The sequence below is a fragment of the Tetrahymena thermophila genome (assembly GCF_000189635.1).
Source record: "Tetrahymena thermophila SB210 genomic scaffold scf_8254659, whole genome shotgun sequence".
NCBI classification, from domain to species: Eukaryota; Ciliophora; class Oligohymenophorea; order Hymenostomatida; family Tetrahymenidae; genus Tetrahymena; species Tetrahymena thermophila.
Window position 1 is genome coordinate 1289038 of NW_002476426.1, and position 23254 is coordinate 1312291.

Consider the following 23254-nt stretch of genomic DNA (forward strand, 5'->3'; position numbering starts at 1 on the left):
CCCCATTTAAATTTGATCTTAGATAAGAAATTGTTAATTAAATTTAAAATTTACATGGATTGAAAATTAATCATGAGTTTAGCTTATTTTAATCCCTCGATCCAGAAAGTTAAGCATAAATATAAAACTAAAAGATTTAATTAGAGAAAGATATTGTAAGAATTGATGAATTTATTAACAATTTAATGTAATAAATATTTTTAAATACAAACAATAACTGGGGTTTATCTTATTTTCTGAATGAAAATATTAAATATAATAATACTGTTTTAAGTTAATTATTTTAATTTATCTTTGGATGCAATAAACTGTCCAACTAAAGCTAAAATTAAAAGAAAAAAATGAAAGAATTATAGATGATGTACGAATTCATATAACTACCATACATAAATAATTTTTTTGGCTAAAATAGTTTAAGTAAAAAAATAAAAAATTTTACCCATATTTAAGCAAATTAACTAGAAGAAAATAATATATTTTTAATTATTGGAAATATTGTTATGAGCAAAAATGTTTAAAATTATATTAATAAAAATTAATAATGCGATTTTCTGGTGATTGCTAAAAAATTTATTCTTGATAACGATATCAGCCACTATGGAAAGAGTATTTATATTAAGTCAAAAAAATTTATTTGCTTTGGTAAGAGAAAGATTTCTGTTGAAGGTAATAAAGGAAGTTAAAACACTTCAATTGATGAAGGTATTCAAGATGGATTACCTGGTTTACCAGGAGAAAACGGAGGTACAGTAATTATAGATTTAAATGAGGATTTTAGCTTTGATTCAAATTAATCTCAGTTAATTATTGATGTTTCTGGCGGACAAGGTGGAGATGGATAAAATGGAAAAAATGGTTAAAACGGAGAAGATGGTGAACATGCAAGTATACCAGATTTCTTTAGTAAAAAAAAATAATTTTTAGTTGAAAGAATAAAAATAACTTCCAAAACAAAAGAATTCCTTTCTTTTAATTCCGTTTTTGAGGAGTTTTATTATTCTCGTGGTAAAGAAGGTAAAAAAGGTACTGATGCAGGAAGAGGAGGACACGGTGGAATATAAGGAAATCATGGATTTGCACAAATCATTATTAATAGTATACTAATAGATGAAAATAATATTAATTAGTAAGTAAATATTTAAAGAATTTTAAAAATTGCGTAACATGGCATTGGTGGCTAGCCAGGAAGTGGTGGAAAAACAGGAAATCATATCGTAGGTGTCTATAGAGAAGAATATATGTTTCCTACTATAAGAAGAATTAAGAATGTAAATCATGAAAAAAAATATAATCACAATATAGTTACTAGAGGAAGCTAAGCGGCGTCAGTTGGTAGTTTTAGTATAGGAATAGCAGGGATGGGTATGAGGTTACTTGGCTTAGGAGCGTCTGTGGGTTTTAGATTAATTTCAGGAGTAGTAGGATTAGCTATTACTGGAGCATAACTTACAGGAAGCATATTAAGTTAATCTATTACTAGTGATTGGGACGACGAAAATAAGCCTACTTTTATAGATTCTTAAGAATATGCAGAGTCAGGAAGAGAGTTTACTGATGAAAAAAACAATAATGGTATATAGTAACCCTAATAGATTTAGTAAATAGATGTAGAATAAAGAATATTATAAGTTTAGGACATTATACAAAGATAAAATATCTAACAAAATGATAACATATTCATATTTAATTGAAAAAAGGTTGAATATTTTAAAATAATTAACTTATAATCACTAAGTGATAGGGAGAACACTAAAATAGAATTAATTCAAATATATAAAAAACTAATAATAAATTCAAATAATTTATATTAAAAAACTTTTGATAGATAAATCTAATTTATCAAATTTCAATTAACAAAAATTTATTTTAGATTTTGTTCAACATTTAAACTTTTGTCAAAATTTTTCAATTATAAAATTATTATAACTTCATATTACCAGCTTAATTCAATAATATATTAAGCTTAAATTAAATAATTCATATAAATATATATATGTATAAATCAAAATAATATTATATATTTTTCCAAAAATCGGTTTAAATTATTTGGTGTAATAAAAAGTTTTTGGAAAAATAATTCAAAATCTTGACTACATTAAAAAAAAAAGCGCCGGTAATTAAATTGAATTTTAAAAACTTAAAAATTTTTTCATCTAATATATGAATATAGTTGATAAAGATAAACAATAGAATGAATTTGAAAAAATCTCTGAAAAATTTAATGAAAAATTTTTAAACTAAATGAAGTTAGACGGTGAAATTGTTGACATCGGATAAAAAATAATAGATTCTCTGGAAGATATTGAAAATAAATCCAAGAGAATAAATTTAGAAGATCTGACTCTTCTCTAATATATGTTTCACTCCACATATTCTGTTTTTCTTCAGGCCAATGTTTGTTATAGTTATTCAGAGGGCTAGATTTAAAAAAGATCATATTATATAGCATTTTTAATAGGATACGCATTCCATTTTTCATAAAAATTGCAATAAATAGAAGAATTGATTAAAACAGGAAGAAGATCTGAAACATCATAATAAGAATCTGATTAGGAATAAAAATCGAAGAATACATACTTCAAAAATATGCATAGATATATTTATGATTAGAATATTCATCATAAGAAAGTATAAAATAATCTTTAATATGAAATGATGGCTAATGAACAGCTATTTTAATATTTAAACGAATTATAATAATAATATCAATAATAAGATGAAAATAATATATAGATAAAGATGAAAACTTAAATAGATTACTACTTATTAGGGATAAATATATTATTTTAATAATCAGATTCAATAAATTAAATGAAATTGAACAGAAATGTCTAATTTAAACGCATATTTTAAGAAATAATTTATTTATAGTATTATTTGGGAAATGCAATCCATTATCTAAATATTAAGTATTTAGAGAAAGATGGTTTTTTTATTAAATTTTAAAATGAAATGTAAAATTTACAAAATTAAGATCGCTTTAATTTTTTGGAAGTTTTTGAAAGATAATAAAAAAACACTGGAATTTTTATTGATATAATTTATGATGAAAAAACTAAAAAAACTTAAATACTACCTGTCATTGTTCCCTATATAAGAATTGGTGAATAAGATGAAGATTGTATGTAGTCATAAAACACTAATTAAGATTAAAATTAAGAATCTGAAAAAAAATTCAATATGATTTTTTTCTAAAAATTTTACAAAGAAGAATAATAAGGAAACAAAAAATATTCCAATTAAAACTGTTAATTAAGTATGAAAAAAGATATTGTTGGAATCTAATATAAATAGAAAGAAATCATGGACAATATCAAGAAGGGATAATAGTTAGTTTTACCTTCTAACATAAATTTCACATATGGAGGGCTTTTTTACAGTTTATTTTGGAATAATTTTTTAACCACTATACATGGGAATATATTAGAACCCCAAATATACTTATTTTAAAATTATTGCAAAGATATTCAATTTAAAAATTAATAATATAGAATGAATCATGACACAGATAGCTAAGAAAACTAAGATTTGGAAGTATTTAACTAATGTAGAAAAATATAAAATTTTATGCTTTATGAACAAGCAAAATTTTTTATTTAACAATGTAAATAATCAAAATATGGAAATGCTTAAATATTTTCCCTCATTATCAAATATTTGCTTGAAAAAATTGTTATAAATGAGAATAAAATTTCTCTCTTTAAATATCCTGAAATAAATGTTGATGTTGATAAAAGTAAATTGTTGAAAGAAATTTAATTTATTTAGAAAAGAATAAACTAGATAGTTTAAAACGATATAGACATAAATTTTATAGATAACTAAAATATATATGAAATTAACATGAGACAAAATATTTTATTATAATGGAATCATTTATTAGTTTAATAAACCAGAAAATTAGAGTGGTTAAATCGTAGTTTTATTAAAAAAATGAAATTTTATGGTCCGGAAGAATATTTAGGTATCGAATTTGAGAAAAAATAAGAAATCGAAAGTAAGGAAAATTAAAAAAAGCCTAAAAATTAAGTTGAAAAAGAAATCTAAGTTGATAAAGATTCTAAAAAATAAAAACCTCTTCCAATAAACAAGGTCATCAAGAAAGATGAAAAAATAAAATCAGTATATAAAAATTTTAAAAGGTTTGTAATTGATAACGATCAGGGTACAACAATGAATTAGATTGATAATGATTTGGATGTAAACAATTAAATTTAATTATAATAAACATAATTCCTAGAAAATTTACCTCTACAGTAGGAACAATTAGGCAATGCTTAGAATGATTAGCCAAACAATAATCAAGATGAATAACCAAACAACCAATAACAACCACAAAATATATAAAATATAAATATGGCTTATGGATTCAGTGATTTAGACATTGCTCCTGATGGATAATAACAAGAATGGATTTATGAGATGTAATTCCCTGAAAATTTCTAATAACAGTAGTAGGTTAATATCTATGGAATTGCGCCTGTAGAAAATATCGTTCCTGAAGGCTAATAATAATATTGGGTTTATGAATTATAATTCCTCGATGAATAAGAAATTGATGATCAACATGAGGAATCATAATAAATATAATTACAGTAAATTTAACAAACTGAATAGGGTAATTAGGCTCCGTAAATGGAAGAAGAAGAAGAAGAAAAATACGAAGTTCAATATAACTTCGACAATGATTTCCATACATAAATTATTTACGGTACCCCTTATAATAATGAAAATTATCAAAATCAAATGACCTCGTATCAAGACAGAACTACGAATTATAATTATAATAACGAATTATAATAATAAAATAATTTATGCATTTCTTAATTCGAATTCAATCCACTAAATTTTTTGGATGGTGATAATAAATACGATTGATAGATTCTTAAATACTTTTTTTATAACCGAAAATTAAAATATATAATTTAAAAACAAAAAAAAAAAATCAATAAAAAGAAAAAAAAAATAAAAACTAAAACAAAACAAAAATAAAAATTATATTTTTATGAAAAATTGAAAAACAAATAAATAAGAAATAATAGAAATTTATATATCATTAGATAATTAAAATCGATAAATTGAAATAAATAAATAAAAAAAATGCAAAATCAATACAAATAAATGAAATTTGAATTACATGTTAGATAATGTGCTGATATGTACATAGGTTCTATACAACCTGAAGAAATTATGACTCCAATTTACTCTAAAAATTAAGAGAATTAAATAACATTAGAGTATAAAAAAGTTAAAATAATTCCAGGATTACTAACTGTAATAGGAGAAATTTTAACCAATGCAAGAGATGTTATGTTTCAATAGAGAAAATAAAAAAAAGGAATATAAATATATTTAGATTTTGATGAAATTGAAGGTGAAATTGTTTTGAAAACTGTTGGAAAAGGTATTCCTATTGAAAAATAAGATAATATATTTATTCCAGAATTAATATTTTCACATGAAAGAACTTCATCAAATTATTAAAATACAAATTTAAATGATCCAAAATTAACTGGAGGAAAGAATGGTTATGGTGCAAAATTAACAAATGTATTATCTGAATATTTTGAAGTAGAAACTAAATATGATAATTTAATTTTCAAATAATTACATTATGAAGGAAATACCAAACATAGTGAACCTTAAATAACTCATGTAAAAATAAACAATAAATAATAATTAATACAATAATAAGAGGATGATTATGTGTAAATAAAATTTAAAATAGATTATAATTTTTTCAAGTTTGAAAAAGATTAATTACCATTATTAAAATAAATTTTATATGCATAAATGATTGGAATTTATTCATCTACTATAATTTATTGTAAACAAGATAATAATACAAGATTATTTTTAGACAGATAAATTATAAATGTAAATAATTTATTAGATTACTTATATATGTTTATTAACGAAGAACATAAATAATAGAATTTAAATATTATTAATTTTGTTGATTAATATTATTAACTCATAATTCTAGAAGATAAAAATAATATTATAATTCCAGGTTAGTAATTATAAAAGGATATAATTTCATTTGTTAATGGATTACCATAAAATGGAGGTACTCATGTGAATTTTATTAATTAGATCATAAAATAAGATTAATTGATTAAGAATTTAAATGTTTAAGATTAAGATGAATTAGAAGTTATGAAATAATTGGGAAAATAATATAGGTAAAATGTGTTTATTATTTTTTCTTTACTTGTTCACTAACCTAGTTATACTTCTTAGAGTAAAGATTAATTGAAGACTAATAAAAAAGATTGGTTTGATACTGTAGAATTAGAAAAATATATTTAATAATAAATTCAATAATCTTCATTGTTATAAGAATTAAAAATTGAGATTTAATAATAAACTAAAAAATAATAAGTTTTAAAATAGAAAGATTAAATAAAAAAGATGAATATAAATTCAGTCAAAAAATTATAAGATGCTATTAAAATAAGAGATAGAAGAACAGAGTGTAGTTTATTGTGTGCTGAAGGTGATTCTGCTATGAGTTTTATAAGATCTGGGTTAACAGAATAACAAAAATAAATTTATGGTAGATTTCCGCTTAAAGGTAAATTGATGAATGTCAATAGTAAAACTGATAGATAAATTGGTGAGAATGAAATTTTATCATAATTATAGAGGTCATTAAATAGATATTTTACTGAAAGTTTAGATTCTGAAAATGATTTTAACAATTAATTGTATAAAAATTGGAGAGAGAATAAAATTTAAGAAATGAAAGTGGAATTTATGAAAAATTTAATGTAAAGTGAAACTTTACCTTAGAGTGAAACTTTACCTTAAAGTGAAACTTTACCTTAGAGTGAAACTTAGGATGAAACTGAAAAAAAATAATCTAAATCTAAAACTAAAACTAAAAAAAATAACGATGAAATCAAAATCAAAAAATAATAAAAATAATTACTAAAATAATTTAAAATAGATGAATCTAAATTAAACAGAAGAATATTCATTGAAGAAAATGCAAAAATATTTATGGATCAGATTAATAAAAGTTATTTACAACAATTAAAAGAATTTGATATAATGAGATATAAAAATATTATAATTATTACAGATTAAGATTATGATGGATTTCATATTAAAGGATTATTTTTAAATATAATAATGAAGTACTGGCCATAGTTATTAATTGATGGCAGGGTAAAAACTTTAAAGACACAAGTTATCAAACTAAAACCTAAAACAGAATCAAAAAAATTAAAAGAATAATAATTCTATAATTTTGATTAGTATACTAAGTGGGTATAATAAAATGGTGGAATTGAAAATATATAAAATAAATACAATATAAAATATTATAAAGGTTTAGGTACTAATACAGATAAAGAAGCTAAAGAATATTTCAAAGACTTTGAAGTTATAAATTTGTTTTAAAAAGCTAGTCTAAAAAATATTGCTCCAGACCTCACTTTTCCTCTTATATTGTTGTTCTCAATTTCTTCAGTAAATTATTTTTCTTACTAAAGAAAGAAATTGTTGCTTAAATTTTCAGACTAATCTCTATATTGAGTTGATGAAGTATTGTTTAATTTTTTATTATTTTTAAATCTACTAAACTATTTTTTATACCTTTTTAAGCTACTAAAAAGTTCACTATTTTTATCAGGCATAAGATTATTTACAAATGCTTTTTCTACTCTTTTAATTTAAAAGATAGGTTTTTTGCTTTCTTTTTGTATAGTATTTTTATCTTGCCTAGTATAAATTTAATCATTTTAAGATTTTTATTATTTTTATTGATCTTCAAACAAGATTTCAGTACCACAAAATTGTATGGCAGCATATTGTTCTTTTGTCAAAATTAATTTGATTGCCATTTTGATTTTTATAAGGTCTTTGTAGACTTCAAATATGTTGATTCTCTTAAGAGATTGTTTCATTAAATTTCTAAAAAAAGTTTTATCTTAGTTTGAATCATCTTTACTCTATATTTTATGAGCTCTGCCAAAAATTTAACAAAAAAAATTAATTATCTTATCAAGTAATCCTAATTTAATATACTTTGATAATTACTCAGAAAAATTTGTTTAATTTATTTTATTTTAACATTCTAAAATAAATCTGCATTTTTAAGCTTCTTGTGAGTCATTTATAATATGAGTTGAATTGTCTTATTAAATTTTATTATTTAAATTTTTGATTTTGTTCCTTTTCTTCGATTATTTCTTGAGAGAATCTTTAGCCTCTTAACTTTAAATTAGCATAAAAGCAGTTTTTTTATAATACTCTGTTAATAAAATGTTATTCATATCATATATAATATGAGATTCTGCTACAAGCTTTGCTAAGAAACCTATAAACAATAATGCATTAAAAATGCTAATAAACTAAGCTAGAATCTCAGTAATCATTGGTTCTTCAATTTAAATATAGTTATGGATTTAGTTTAGCTCATAAACTAAATAAGCATAACCGCTTATCTCCATTCTTTGTTCTATTCCATTTTAGGAAAAGTATGTATCTATTCTCTAATAATCATATACAGTATTATTTGTTTAAGATTGTTAAAATATTAGTCCTTAGGTCAATTAGGTAGTTGCAGCAATTAAATCAATTCGTGTATAACTCATGATTTGAGGATCGAAGTAAATATATTCAGATTTATATCCAATCTAATATCTACCTTCATTCGTGTTATATTACTAAATCTTAGTATACAGCTAAAAGTAATTTTAAGACTAAAAAATCAGATCATAAATTTCTGTAGGAGAAGCACAATTAGGTATTATAGTAGGATCGCATGGGCTTATTTGTATTGCATAATCAGAAGACAATTACAATATTGGATTGCTGTAAATATCTATATTCTAATAGAAATTTGTTTAATCCAGACACTAATATCCTTAGAATTATTGATCAGTGCATTCAGACAAGATCAAATTTATTACAGAATAGGTACCATTTTAATAATACTGCTCATAGCTCACTGTGTAAGTGAGATAAACTTTGCTAACCTTCTTTTCATACTATTTTAGAGGTATTCCATTTATCATCATTTCCATAAAAAAGAAATTCTCGTTAACATTAATTGTACTGTTGTTACTTTCTATTTAGAAGCTTGATGTAATTTTTGGTGATATTTTACCAGTAAAATATAAATGCATTAAGTAGTATAAGTAATAAATAGAGGCTCCTATAATAAGTACAGATAGTAAACCTCCAAAAATTGTACTTTTATTCTTTTTATCTCCTACAAAGAAAGTAAAAGGTCTAGAAAATAAATCAAAGCATTTTAGTAGACCTTTATCAAATAACCCCATTTAATTTGATTTTTATTAATTATTTCTACTAATTTTTTTAAATATAAAAGCAATTAAAATTTTAGCCACTTGATTCTACTATTTTGATAAAAAATTTATTTTGATTCTAATAATTAATTTTAATAAAAATAATTGAAAAGAAATATTTGATCAAAATAATTGATTATTAATTGTGAATTTAAAATAGTGAAGATATATTTTTTGTAAAAATATGGAGTTAAAAAAATTTTTTAGTTTTTATAATTTTAATAAAATATTTTTTTTACAAACAAGAAATTTTAGTTTAAATTAGGCTGAATTTTAAATAATAATAAAGTATTAAAAGTAATAATAAAACGATGAAATAATAATTATTATAAAAATATATTATGGTTCATAGAGTTTTGAGACTTTAGTCATTAGTGCTAACAATTATCTTCAAATGATTTATGGGTGATCTTTATTTTATTTTATTTGGAAATCTATTAATAATTTTGATAACCTTGGCTAGAGATCTATTGAAAGTTTTTTATCTAAAGTAATGTTTTATAAATCCCTAAAATTGTTGATTTTATTTGGCTGTTAATCATTTACAAGCAAGCTCTAAAATATATGTTTGTCAATAGGATTCATGGCATTTGGTTTTTGGTTTTTAATTTTTATCAAAAACTAATTTAAATATTTTTCTTGTTCTTATAAATCTGATTCTATTTTGTCCATTTCAACTAAATGAGATTACAAATTTTATAAATCATTTTGTTAAAACATATTTTATTGTTACTCTTCTAAACTATCTGAAGATAAATTACCATTTTCAAAAACATTTTAATCTCCAAAAATCTTCAAATTTTAAATATTTACTTTCTCTTCAGTGGCTGATATTTACTTTTTTGGGGATTTTTACTAAATAGAACGTAAAGTGTTTATTGTAGTAATAATTGAATTCTTACTTGAACGAGTTTATTAATCATTTGGGAAACACAAAAAAATTTCTGAATCAGATAAATGTTTAGATATTTGTTAGTTTTTATTTGAAAATTTATGATTAACTACCGTTTTATGCTACTAACAATTTTATGGTAAATATAAATGGCTTTCAACATTCAATCTGCTCGTTTTATTCTTTTATATTGCTTCTGGGTTATTTTCATAATTTTTTTCTTTAGAAAATGCGCTTAATATTCTCTTACTTTATCTTGCTTCTTAAAACTAATTAACACTAGAAGATTTTTATAAAATATTTAAAGTATTATTAGGTGAAGGTTTGATTAAAGTAGCATTTGACTTTTCTATTATTTTTAATTATTCTTTATTTTAATCCACTTTAGTTTCCTATTCTTCTGAACACATTTCAGAACCACAAAATTGCATGGCAGCATATTATTCTTTTGTCATAATTAGCTTAATTGCCATTTTTATTTTTATAAGGTCTTTGTATACTTCGAATATGTTAATCCTCTTTAATGACTATTTTTAAAGATTTGAGTACAAAATTGGGTCAGAATTAGGATCTTTTTTTTCATCTACTTTATGATTTCTGGCAAAAATAGAACAAATAAAATGCTTAATTCTATCTTTTATACTTAAATTGAAATACTTTGATAACTATTCAGAAAAATTAGTTTCTGCTATTTTTTTATTCATTTCTACAAATAATTTTGATTTTTATTATTCAGGTGATGGCTCTTTCAATACATGTACTTTACTCTGTGAATTGAAACTTTGTATTATTTATGCTTAAGCTGAAGGCTCTGCTTTTTCAATAGTTTGAAATACTTATTTAAGCTATTGTCTCTAAACAAGTCTTAGAGCTGTTCTTTTATAATATTCTTTTAGTAAAATATTATTCATATCCTCAACAATATGAGACTCTGCAAGTAACCTAGCTAAGAATCCAATAATAAGCAGTGTATTAAAAATACTCATAAACTATGCTAAAACTTCAGTTAACATAGGTTCTTAAATTTAAAAATAATTATGAACTTAGTTTAATTCATAAACTATATAAGCTAATCCATCAATACCCATCCTTTATTATATTCCTTATTTAGTAAAATATGTATCTACTCTTTAATAGTTATAAATATTATCACTCTGAGTATTAGCTTAAAACACCATACCTTGAGTTAGAGTTGTTGTTGCTACTACTAAATCCATTCTGGTATAAGTAATCAAATATGGATCGAAGTAAAAATATTCAGACTTATACCCATCTTCAAACTATCTTGTGTTTGAATTATATTATTTTATTTTTGTGAAAATCTAAAAATAATTCTGGGGTTGAAAGATTAATTCATATATTTCTTCTTAAGTAGCACAATTTGAAACAGTAGTATTATCACAAAGATTAATTTATACAGCATAATCAGATGAAAGCTGAGAAATAGGGTTACTATAAATATCTAAATTTTCTTAAAATGCGCTTTAATCAATACAAAGATAACCTGAAAAATCAAAATCTGTACATTAAGATATTGGTAAACTTACTTATTAGCTAGTTCCATTTGTGTAATACTATTCATAATTGATAGTATAGTTAAGATATATTTTATTAACCTATTATTCATACTACTTAAGAGGTTGACCATTAACAAGCATCTCCATAATTATAAATCCTTCACGAATTTGAACATTATTAAAATTGTTTTCAATCTTAAAATTTTCTGTTATCTTGGGTTATATTTTATTTGAAAAATAGAGATTCATAAGATAATAAAAGTAGTAAATTGATATTCCCATTACTACCAAAGAGAGTATTCCCCCAACAAGCGTACTCCTATTTTTTTTATCGCCAACAAAAAAGGAAAAAGGTTTTGCAAATAAATCAAAATTTTAAATGAAATTTCTTCCAAATTTTTTCATATTTTGAATTTTTTTTTTTGTTTCTTAAAGTTTGCTATAAAAAAATATATTATTAAAGATTTTGATAATTATTATATTTTCAAAAAAAACTCATAACCAATTTTTAACACAAGAGAATAATTTTGATGATCTCAACCTAATAATAGTGCTCACTGGTTCAATTTTTTTTAACTTTTACTATAAGAGTTCCAAAATTTAATTTGTATTTTTTGCTTGATTTTAAATATCAAAATCAAGTAAAAAGTTATAGCAAGCAAATTTACTAATTTCATGAGTCTAATTATTAATTCTTAAAATTAATAGAAATGCAGCTTTTTTTTTTGTAATGAAAATTCTACAACTATTAATAGTACTATAAATAAAATCATACTTGTTATAACAATTAATTTGCTTAAAAAACTTCGAAATATAATTTTTAACAAATTCCTCAAAATATCCTTATTTTTTAAAAAATAATTAGTAAAAAAACATTTACCAATAAATTTTATGTAGCTTTTTTAAATGACTTTAGTAATTTATAAAAATTGAATCTATTCATTATTCTTTAAACAATAATCATAAATTTATCATATTTTGTATATTTTTCTATTGATTTATTCTTTTCAATAATCCCAAAGGTATTATTTATATTCAGACTATAAAAAAAGCCTGTAAATATCATCTCTTAGTTGAGTAAACATTCATATGAATAGTAAAGTACATTTATAATCAAAAAACAAAGAGAAAAAAGGAATAATTTGAAAGGTAATTTACTGATAGCTCCTAAATTAAATAATAATTTAAAATAAAAATATTAAATAAGTCCATAAACTGGGAATATCATAATTTTTATGTGTAAATTTAATATTAATTGTTTATTTTTTATTTACACTTTTTTTTATAAAAATTTTAAGTAAATTTTCATCCATAAAATATAGTTTCTAGTGTAATTAACTGTAAAGCTAAAGATCATTTTAAATAAATCAAATAAACATATTTATACATATCCAAAAAAAAATTTTTTTCATTTTTAAAATGAAAAAGGACATAAAAAATAAATACACTTTGAAAGAAATCCAATATTTTCATTACATTTTTAAATTATTACTTTATTTATTCTTATTACTTAGCTCTTCAATCAAATTAGTTATTTAAGCTTTTCTATGTAAAGAGATTCTCCTGTTTATAACAACTTGCTAATCAAAATAATCATTAATTGCTTTTACTTGCTTTTCATTAATAATTAGACTCTAATAAATCTATTAATCTATATAATTTTTTTAATTATCATTAGAACTATTCATTTTTACAAAGAATTATTTTAGATAATTTTCCCTTTCCTCTTCATTTTCTTCAATTTTATCCATTTCAATAAGATGACAACCTAACCCTAGGAATGTTTATAAATTTTTATTTTCTAAATGTAGATCATCTATATCTTCTTGAGCTTAAATAGGTATCTCTATGGAAAGATCTGATTAATTTAACTCATTCTAATCCCCATTTATCCTGAGACATTAAATTTTATCCTTTTTATCAATAATAATTTTATGGTGTTGGTTACTTGATAATATTGAGGTAGGAGTTGTTTAATCTCGTTGTTTTCTTATTAAATTATCATTTGTTTCAAAGATATTTTACTATTCCTCTTTATATACATCTATACTTTACTGGATCTCTGAAATCATGCTACTTTTGAATTAATATTAATCATCATTGACTTGACTTTATTTAATTTATTCTTAAAACGTTTGAGGAAAAATTTCTATTATTTAATTTTTATAAATTCCTTAGCATGCTTTTTAAGTAACTTAGTTTTACTATTATTAACTAATATCTCTATCTTAGATAATTGGTAATATGTTTTGTTTTAAAAAAATATTAGATATTTTTGCTTTTTATTACTAAACCTAAGGATTGATATCATTGCTATTAGGCAATTTATTTACTGCTAAAGCTGCAGGCATTTCTTTATTATCATTAGATTTTATTTAATTTATCAATCTTTATGATTATATTTCTTTTAATTACTATTAAATTTGAGTCTATACAGGGCATAATTCTGATCCACAGTATTGTATAGCAGCGTATTGATCTTTGGTTAGAATAAGTTTAATTGCCATCTTTAATTTAATCAAATCTTTGTAAACTTCAAAAATATTGATTCTTTTCATTGATTATTTTAGTAGATTATCATACAAAATAGGATCAGAATTAGGATCTTTATGAATTTCTAACTTCTAATTAAAACCCAATATTTTTTAAAAAAAATTCTTAAATCTTTCCCAAAAACTCATTTCAAAATACTACTTTTACTACTCAGAAAAATTGGTCTCATTAATTCTCTTCTAAATTTCACAAAGAATTTTTGACTACTACTTTTCTGCTGATAAATCTTTAGTATAATACAACCTATTTAATATATTATAGCTTGAGGGAAATTACGATTATGCTGCTGCATCGCCATTACCAAACTTTTCAAAGGCATTTCTAATTTCCTTTTTTTAAACTAATTTTAGAGCAGTTTTTTTATAATATTCTTAAAGCAAGATATTATTTATGTCTTCTACAATGTATGACTCAGCAAGATATCTTGCCAAAAAACCTACTAAAAGCATTGTATTCAATATACTCATAAATTAAGCTAAGATTTCAGTTATCATAGCATTTTAAATTTCTATAGAGTTATGCATTTGATTTAGCTCGTAAACTAAATAGCCTAATCCACTAATTCCCATTCTTTGTTATATATTTATCTATGAAAAAAATGTATCTATCCTTTAATAATCATAAATGTTAACATCAGAAGATGATTTTTAAAGCAATAATCCTTCGGTTATGGTTGTTGTAGCTAATATTAAGTCTAATCTGGTATAAGTTATCAAATTTGGATCAAAGTAAAAATATTCAGTTTTGTAAGAAGATTAGTAGTTTTTTAATTTCTAGCTATATTACTTTATTTTTGTGAATACTTAGAAATAATTTTATTGCTAAAAAATTAGATTGCTTATATCGTTAGGTGAAGCACAATTACTTGTGATTTTAGGGTCACAAAAGTTAATTTAAATTGAAATATCAGAAGAGAATTGTTCAATAGGGTTGTTAAAGATATCAATGCTCTATTCAAAAGCGCTTTAATCAATACATTAATACCCTATAAACTATGAATCAGTACATTCTGAAAGCTAAAGTACTTTAGTAATATATGTTCCATTAGGATAATAAATTTCGTAAAGTACTGTATAGTTTAAATAAACTTAATTCACTTATTTTTCATATTATTTCAAAGGTTATCCATTGATAAGCATTTCTATAATGAAGAAACTATCTTAAATATGGATTGTGCTTAAACTGCTTTGAATTTGAAAACTTTAAGTTATTTTTGGCTCAACTTGGTTAGTAAAGTAAAGATTCATCAGATAATAGAAATAAATAACAGCAACAGCTATTACAGATAAAGAAAGGAATCCTCCAACAATAGTACTTTTAGATTTTTTATTTCCTACAAAGAATGTAAAAGGTTTTGAAAATATATCAAATTATTTTATCGTTTTATGTATCAAGGAACTCATGAAAACTAAATGCTAATATCTTTTTTCTTGCTATTAACTATTAATAAATCAGTTTTTTTTTTAAAAAATAATATATTATAAATTATCAAATATAAATGTCTAAAAAAATTAATGATGAATATCTAAATTTTTTTTAAATAAAAGTTCTTATTTCTTATTAACTTTAATTTTTTTCAAAAAAAATTTTTTTTAATATTAATAAAATAATAATCAATAACATCTCACTTATATGGACTAATTATATTTAGTACATAAAAAAACGAACAGTTCCTATTCACATATTTGATCTTTCTGAATTTAAACTATATTTCATACAGTTATAAAATAAATTAGAAATTTCAAATCTCTCGTTCTAATTTAATATTAGTTAATTGAGTGTTTAAAAATTTGAGAATATGTTATATAATAGATAATGATAATGCGAACTTACTAAAATATAAATAAATTTTTTACATATTTAATTATATTTATACACAAAATTATGCCCAAAATTTATTTCTATTCTAGTGAGTTAGCATTTTCATTATACTTTTTATAAACGATTTACAAGTAAATCAAAATCTTAAATGAAATTTCTTTCAAATTTTTTCATACTATGAAATTTTTTATTATTTTTATATTGCTCCTTAATGTTTGATATAAAAAATATATTATTAAAGATTTTGATAATTATTATATTTTCAAAAAAAAACTCATAGCCAAAATATCAAAACAATGGCAAACTTGATTGGAGTTCTGCATGATATTAGAAAACAATTAAAATTATTTCAATTTCAATGTAAATTTTTATAATTTACCACAAAAAAAGATTAGTAGATTGCTTTCAAAAAATTTTGATGATCTATTAATAGTGTTCACTGGTTTAATTTGTTTACTCTTAATATAAGAGGTACGTGCACAATTTAATTTGTAGTTTCTGCATGATTTTAATTCATAAAAATTAAATTAAAAACTATCACTAGCTAGATAATTATTTATTTCATGAGGATAAGTATAAATTCTTAAAAATAATAAGAATCCAGTTTTTTTTAGTAATGAGAAATATATTACTATTAAAAGTACTAAAAAATAAAAGTATACTTTTAAAAAACCACTCATTGCCTATAAAAATTTTGATTTATAGTTTTACATAAATTCCTCAAAATAATCTTATTTTATAAATAATAATTAGAAAAAAAATACACTTGTCAAATAACTCAATTAATCTTTTTTAAATCACTCTAATAATTTATAAAAATTTTATTTACTGATTATTCTTTTAAATAAGAATTATAAATTTATAATATTTTTTATTTAGTCCTATTAATACATTTTTTTCAATAATCTCAAAGGTATTATTAATATATAAACTATAAAAAAAAATATATTATCTCTTTACAGATTAAATAAACTTATGAATTTAAAAATACATTTAAAATGATAAGAACAGAAGAAAAAAGAAATAATTTGAAAGGCTATTCACTGTTAAAAATTAAATAATAATTAAAAAAAATATTAAATAAGTACATTAATTGAGCATTATAAATCATCAATTTTGATGAAAAATTTAATAGTTAGTTAATTGTTTTTTCTTTATTTACACTTTATATTTAAAAAATATAAGTAAATTTTCATCCATAAAATATAGTTATATAAACTGATGTATTAGCTTTAAAAGTTAAAAATAATTTTAAAAAAATCAAATAGACATATTTTATAAATATCAAAAAAATAGAAAATATTTTTTAAAATAACTATTTTGTTTAGGATAAATAAATATTTGCAAATTTATGCATTTTTAAAATGGGAAAAACACTTAAAAAAAATTTGCTATGAAAACAATCCAATAATTTCACTAAATTTTTAAATTATTGCTTTATTTATTTTTATTACTCTGCTCTTCATTCAAATTAGTTATTTAGGTTTTTTTATGTAAAGAAATTGTCCTGTTTTTTACAACTTGCTAATCAAAATAATCATTAATTGCTTTTACTTATTTTTCGTTAATAATTAGACTCTAATAAATCTATTAATCTATATAATTGATTTCACTTTGATTAGAACTATTCATTTTTACGAAGAATTATTTTAGATAATTTTCTCTGTCCTCTTCATTTTCTTCGATTTTATCCATTTCAATAAGATGACAACCTAACCCTAGGAATGTTTATAAATTTTTACTTTCTAAATGTATATTATCTCTACCTTCTTGAGCTTAAATGGGTATCTCTATTGAAAGATCTGATTAATTTAACTCATTCTAATCTCCATTTATCCTGAGACCTTAAATTTTATCCTTTTTATCTATAACTGTATTATGATATTTGTTACTTGATAAGCTTGAGGTTGGAATTGTTTAGCCTAATTTTTTTCTTATTAAATTATCATTTGTTTCATAGATACTTTGCTATTCGTTTTTATATACATCTTAATTTTACTGGATCTCTGAAATCATGTTACTTTTAAATTAATACGAATCATTATTGACTTTACTTAATTTAACTTATTCTTTCTAAGTTTCAGGAAAATTTTCTATAATTAAATCTTTATAAATTCCTTAGTATTTTTTTGAAGTAATGCAGCTTTATTATAATTAACTAAAATCTCCATCTTAGATAATTGGTAACACATTTTCTTTGAAAAAAAGATTAGATATTTTTGCTTTTTATTATTTTACCTCAGGACTGATATCAGTGTTATTTTATGATTTATTTTCTATTACAGCTACAGGTATTTCTTTATTATCATTAGATTTTATTTGAGTTTATTCAGGACATAATTCTGATCCACAAAACTGTATAGCAGCGTATTGATCTTTGGTTAGAATAAGTTTGATTGCCATCTTTAATTTAATCAAATCTTTGTAAACTTCAAAGATATTGATTCTTTTCATTGATTATTTTAGTAGATTATCATATAATATAAGATCAGAATTAGGATCTTTATGAATTTCTAACTTCTGATTAAAACTCAATATTTTTTTAAAAAAATTCTTCAATCTCTCCCCTAAACTTATTTCAAAATACTACTTTTACTCCTTAGAAAAATTGGTCTCATTAATTCTTTTCTAAATTTCACAAAGAATTTTTGACTTTTACTTTTCTGCTTATTAATCCTTAGTATTATGTAAACTATTAAATATATTTTTGTTTGAGGCAAATTGGTTTTTTGCTGCTGAATCAACATTACCAAATTTTTAAAAAGCATTTTTAATTTCCTTTTTTTAAACTAATTTTAGAGCAGTTTTTTTGTAGTATTCTTAAAGTAAGATATTATTCATGTCTTCTACAATGTAAGATTAAGCAAGATATTTTGCTAAAAGACCTACTAAAAGCATTGAATTCAATATACTCATAAATTAAGCTAAGATTTCAGTTATCATAGCATTTTAAATTTCTATAGAGTTATGCATTTGATTTAGCTCGTAAACTAAATAGCCTAATCCAGTAATTCCCATTCTTTGTTATATATTTATTTATGAAAAAAACGTATCTATTCTTTAATAATCATAAATGTTAACTTCAGAAGATGATTTTTAAAGCAATAATCCTTCGGTTATGGTTGTTGTAGCTAATATTAAGTCTAATCTGGTATAAGTTATCAAATTTGGATCAAAGTAAAAATACTCAGATTTGTAAGAAGATTAGTAGTTTTTTAATTTCTAGTTATATTACTTTATTTTTGTGAATACTTAGAAATAATTTTATTGCTAAAAAATTAGATTGCTTATATCGTTAGGTGAAGCACAATTACTTGTGATTTTAGGGTCACAAAAGTTAATTTAAATTGAAATATCAGAAGAGAATTGCTCAATAGGGTTGTTAAAGATATCAATGCTCTATTCAAAAGCGCTTTAATCAATACATTAATACCCTATAAACTATGAATCAGTACATTCTGAAAGCTAAAGTACTTTAGTAATATATGTTCCATTAGGATAATAAATTTCGTAAAGTACAGTATAGTTTAAATAAACTTAATTCACTTATTTTTCATATTATTTCAAAGGTTATCCATTGATAAGCATTTCTATAATGAAGAAGCTATCTTAAATATGGATTGTGCTTAAACTACTTTGAATTTGAAAACTTTAAGTTATTTTTGGCTCAACTTGGTTAGTAAAGTAAAGATTCATCAGATAATAGAAATAAATAACAGCAACAGCTATTATAGATAAAGAAAGGAATCCTCCAACGAAAGTACTTTTAGCTTTTTTATTTCCTACAAAGAATGAGAAAGGCTTTGAAAATAAATCAAATTATTTTATAGTATTATGTATTAAGGAACTCATGATAATTAAGCTAATATCTTTTTATTTTTGCTATTAACTATTTTTAAATCGACTTTCTTTTTGAAAAATAATTTTTTTTGTTTATCAAATAAAAGCGTCTTAAAAAAATAATTATTAATTTCTTATTTTTTTATAAAAAAGTTCTTTTTTCTTATTAACTTTTATTTTTTTTTAATAATAATTATAATAATCAATTACAGCTCACTTTTATGGATTAATTTAAATTTAATACATAAAAAAACGAACAGTTCCTATTCACATATTTGATCTTTCTTAATTTAAACTATATTACATACAGTTATAAAATAAATTAGAAATTTTAAACCTTTCATTCTAATTTAAACTGCAGTAAAATTGAGCAATTAAAAATTTGATAATATGTTTAATTTATTAAATAAATTAAAAATTATTTTTCTAAACTTGTATAAAATTATAATATGTTTTTAATAAAATAAATGGTTTTTAATATAGTAAAAAAATATAAACAATATACCAAAAATATAGTATGTATTAGGTACACAAACTCAGCCTCAATTTTTCAACAAAAACCTGTTCTAAAAATTTTTTTAAATAAATTTCCAAAAGAAAAAAACAATTTATGTATCATTAGATTTTGAAATTTTTGAATACTTTATATATCTTAATTTATTGCTTTTAATTTTAAGTTATATTATAAGATAGTCTTTATGTAACATAAATTTTTGACATTCAAAAGACTACTCTACATATATTCAATTGATAAATTATTAAATTCTTCAAGCAAAATCTTCAAATGATTTATGAGCGAGTTTTATTTTAATTTTTTTAGAAATCTATTAATAATTTAGATAACCTTGGCTGGAAATCTATTGATAAATTTTTCTCTAAATTAACATTTTATAAATTGCTAAAGTTAAAAATTTTATTTTGTTGCTAATCATTTATAAGCAAGCTTTAAAATATGTGCTAGTCAACAGGATTAATTGTATTTTAATTCTAATTTTTCATTTTTATCAAAAACTAATTTAAATATTTTTCTTATTCTTTCAAGTCAGATTCTATTTTGTCCATTTCAACTAAATGAGATTTCAAATTTTATATTTCATTTTGCTAAAATATTTCTTTTGTTTTTTGTTACTCTTCTAAGCTAGTATTTGAAGATAAATTATCATTATTAATTACATTTTAATCACCTTAACATTTTAAATTTTAAATGTTATCTCTTTCTTAATAGTTAGATGTTTACTTTTTTGGTGAAGTGGGTAAAATAAAAGGTAAATTATTAATACTATCTAACACTTAATTCTTACTTGCAATCGTTTATTAATCTCTTCTGGAAAATAATATTATTTCTGAGTCAGAAAAATTCTTAGATCTATTTTAATTTTATTTAGAAAAAAATTGCTTTCCTACTTGGTTTTAAGATTAGCAATTTTGATGTAAACTCTAATTGCTATTTAAAGAAAATTTAGTCATTTTATTCTTTTATATTGTTTATGAGCTATTTTCATTATTTTTTTCTTTAGAAAATGCACTCAATATTTTCTTACTTTATCTTATATCTGGAGACAAAACACAATTAAAATTTTTCTATGATAAATTTATATTATTTATTGAAATTTTGCGTTGGCCTATATTTTCATTTTCTTGTATTTTAGTTTATTCCTTATTTTAATCCACCTTAATTTCCTAATCTTCTGAACACATATCAGAACCACAAAATTGCATAGCTGCATACTACTCTTTTGTCATTATCAGCTTTATTGCCATTTTTATTTTTATCAAATCTTTGTATACTTCGAATATATTAATCCTTTTTAATGACTATTTTAACAAATTAGCATACAATATCGAGTCAGAATTAGGATCTTTTTTTTCATCTACTTTATGATTTCTGGCGAAAATTGAACAAATAAAATGCTTAATTCTATCTTTTATACCTAAATTAAAGTATTTTGATAACTATTCAGAAAAATTAGTATCTGATATTTCTTTGTTAATTTCTACAAATAATTTTGATTTTTACTATTCTGGTGACGGCTCTTTCAATACCTGAACTTTGCTCATTGAATTAAAGCTTTGTATTATTTATGCTTAAGCTGATGGCTCTGCTTTTTCAATAGCTTGAAATGCCTTTTTAAGCTATTGTCTCTAAACAAGCCTAAGAGCTGTTCTTTTATAATATTCTTTGAGTAAAATATTATTCATATCCTCAACAATATGAGACTCTGCAAGTAACCTAGCTAAGAATCCAATAATAAGGAGTGTATTAAAAATACTCATAAACTATGCTAATAATTCAGTTACCATAGGTTCTTAAATCTAAAAGTAATTATGAACTTAGTTTAATTCATAAACAATATAGGCTAATCCACTAATAGCCATCCTTTATTATATTCCTTATTTAGTAAAATATGTATCTAACCTTTAATAGTTATAAATGTTATCATTTTTTGTAGTAGTTTAAAACACTATACCTTGAGTTAGAGTTGTTGTTGCTATTACTAAATCCATTCTAGTGTAAGTTACCATATATGGATCGAAATAAAAATATTCAGACTTATATCCATCTTCAAACTATCTTGTGTTTGTATTATATTGCTTTATTTTTGTAAAAATCTAAAAATAATTCTAGGGTTGAAAGATTAATTCATATATTTCATCATAAGTAGCACAATTTGGGATGGTAGAATTATCACAAGGATTTATATTTATAGCATAATCAGATGAAACCTATGCGACTGGGTTGTTGTAAATGTCTAAGCTTTGTTAGAATGCACTTTAATCGATACAAAGATATCCTGTGAAGTTAGAATCAGTGCACTAAGATATAGGTAAAGAAGTGATTTAACTTGTACCATTTGCGTAATACTACTCATAATTGATAGAATAGTTGAGATATACTTTGTTTACCTATTATTCATATTACTTAAGAGGTTAACCATTGATAAGCATCTCTATGATAAAAAAACTTTCTTGAATATGAATGCTACTTAAATTGCTTTCTATCTTAAAATTTTCTGTAATCTTGGGTTCAATTTTATTTGAAAAATACAAGTCCATCAGATAATAAAAGTAATATATTGATACTCCTATAATCATTAATGAAAGAAATCCTCCAATAAGAGTACTCTTACTTTTTTTATTGCCTACAAAAAAGGAGAAAGGTTTTGCAAATAAATCGAAATCTTTAATGAAATTTCTTCCAAATTTTTTCATACTTCAGATTTTTGTTTTAATTTTTCAAGTATAATGTTAGATTAAAGTATATTCTTTTATATAATTACATTTTAATAATAAAGGAGTGATTTTTTTCTAGC

General features: G+C 22.0%; 7 protein-coding genes across 7 annotated transcripts; 2 read left to right on the forward strand and 5 right to left on the reverse strand. All coding sequences in view use genetic code 6, as the record gives it.

The window, feature by feature from the left end:
* Positions 1-1665: 1665 nt before the first annotated feature.
* Positions 1666-4878, forward strand: TTHERM_00052070 (hypothetical protein; the record flags this gene model as incomplete). Its single annotated transcript, XM_001014903.2, has 2 exons — positions 1666-2113; positions 2171-4878. The coding sequence occupies 2 exons, from the start codon at positions 1666-1668 to the stop codon at positions 4876-4878; spliced, it is 3156 nt and encodes a 1051-aa protein (XP_001014903.2).
* A 222-nt stretch (positions 4879-5100) lies between these two features.
* On the forward strand, positions 5101-7542 carry TTHERM_00052080 (DNA topoisomerase II; the record flags this gene model as incomplete). Its single annotated transcript, XM_001014904.2, has 1 exon — positions 5101-7542. The coding sequence occupies one exon, from the start codon at positions 5101-5103 to the stop codon at positions 7540-7542; it is 2442 nt and encodes an 813-aa protein (XP_001014904.2).
* A 576-nt stretch (positions 7543-8118) lies between these two features.
* Positions 8119-9293, reverse strand: TTHERM_000052088 (transmembrane protein, putative; the record flags this gene model as incomplete). Its single annotated transcript, XM_012797406.1, has 2 exons — positions 8119-8143; positions 8260-9293. 2 exons carry the CDS (start codon positions 9291-9293, stop codon positions 8119-8121), a joined length of 1059 nt encoding a protein of 352 aa, XP_012652860.1.
* A 417-nt stretch (positions 9294-9710) lies between these two features.
* TTHERM_000052089 (transmembrane protein, putative) lies at positions 9711-12134 on the reverse strand (the record flags this gene model as incomplete). The annotated part of the gene is made up of 1 exon (XM_012797407.1): positions 9711-12134. The coding sequence occupies one exon, from the start codon at positions 12132-12134 to the stop codon at positions 9711-9713; it is 2424 nt and encodes an 807-aa protein (XP_012652861.1).
* A 1064-nt stretch (positions 12135-13198) lies between these two features.
* TTHERM_00052090 (transmembrane protein, putative) lies at positions 13199-15685 on the reverse strand (the record flags this gene model as incomplete). The annotated part of the gene is made up of 1 exon (XM_001014905.2): positions 13199-15685. One exon carries the CDS (start codon positions 15683-15685, stop codon positions 13199-13201), a length of 2487 nt encoding a protein of 828 aa, XP_001014905.2.
* Positions 15686-17516: 1831 nt separating this feature from the next.
* TTHERM_000052099 (transmembrane protein, putative) lies at positions 17517-19955 on the reverse strand (the record flags this gene model as incomplete). The annotated part of the gene is made up of 1 exon (XM_012797408.1): positions 17517-19955. One exon carries the CDS (start codon positions 19953-19955, stop codon positions 17517-17519), a length of 2439 nt encoding a protein of 812 aa, XP_012652862.1.
* A 768-nt stretch (positions 19956-20723) lies between these two features.
* TTHERM_00052100 (transmembrane protein, putative) lies at positions 20724-23153 on the reverse strand (the record flags this gene model as incomplete). The annotated part of the gene is made up of 1 exon (XM_001014906.1): positions 20724-23153. The coding sequence occupies one exon, from the start codon at positions 23151-23153 to the stop codon at positions 20724-20726; it is 2430 nt and encodes an 809-aa protein (XP_001014906.1).
* Positions 23154-23254: the final 101 nt, after the last annotated feature.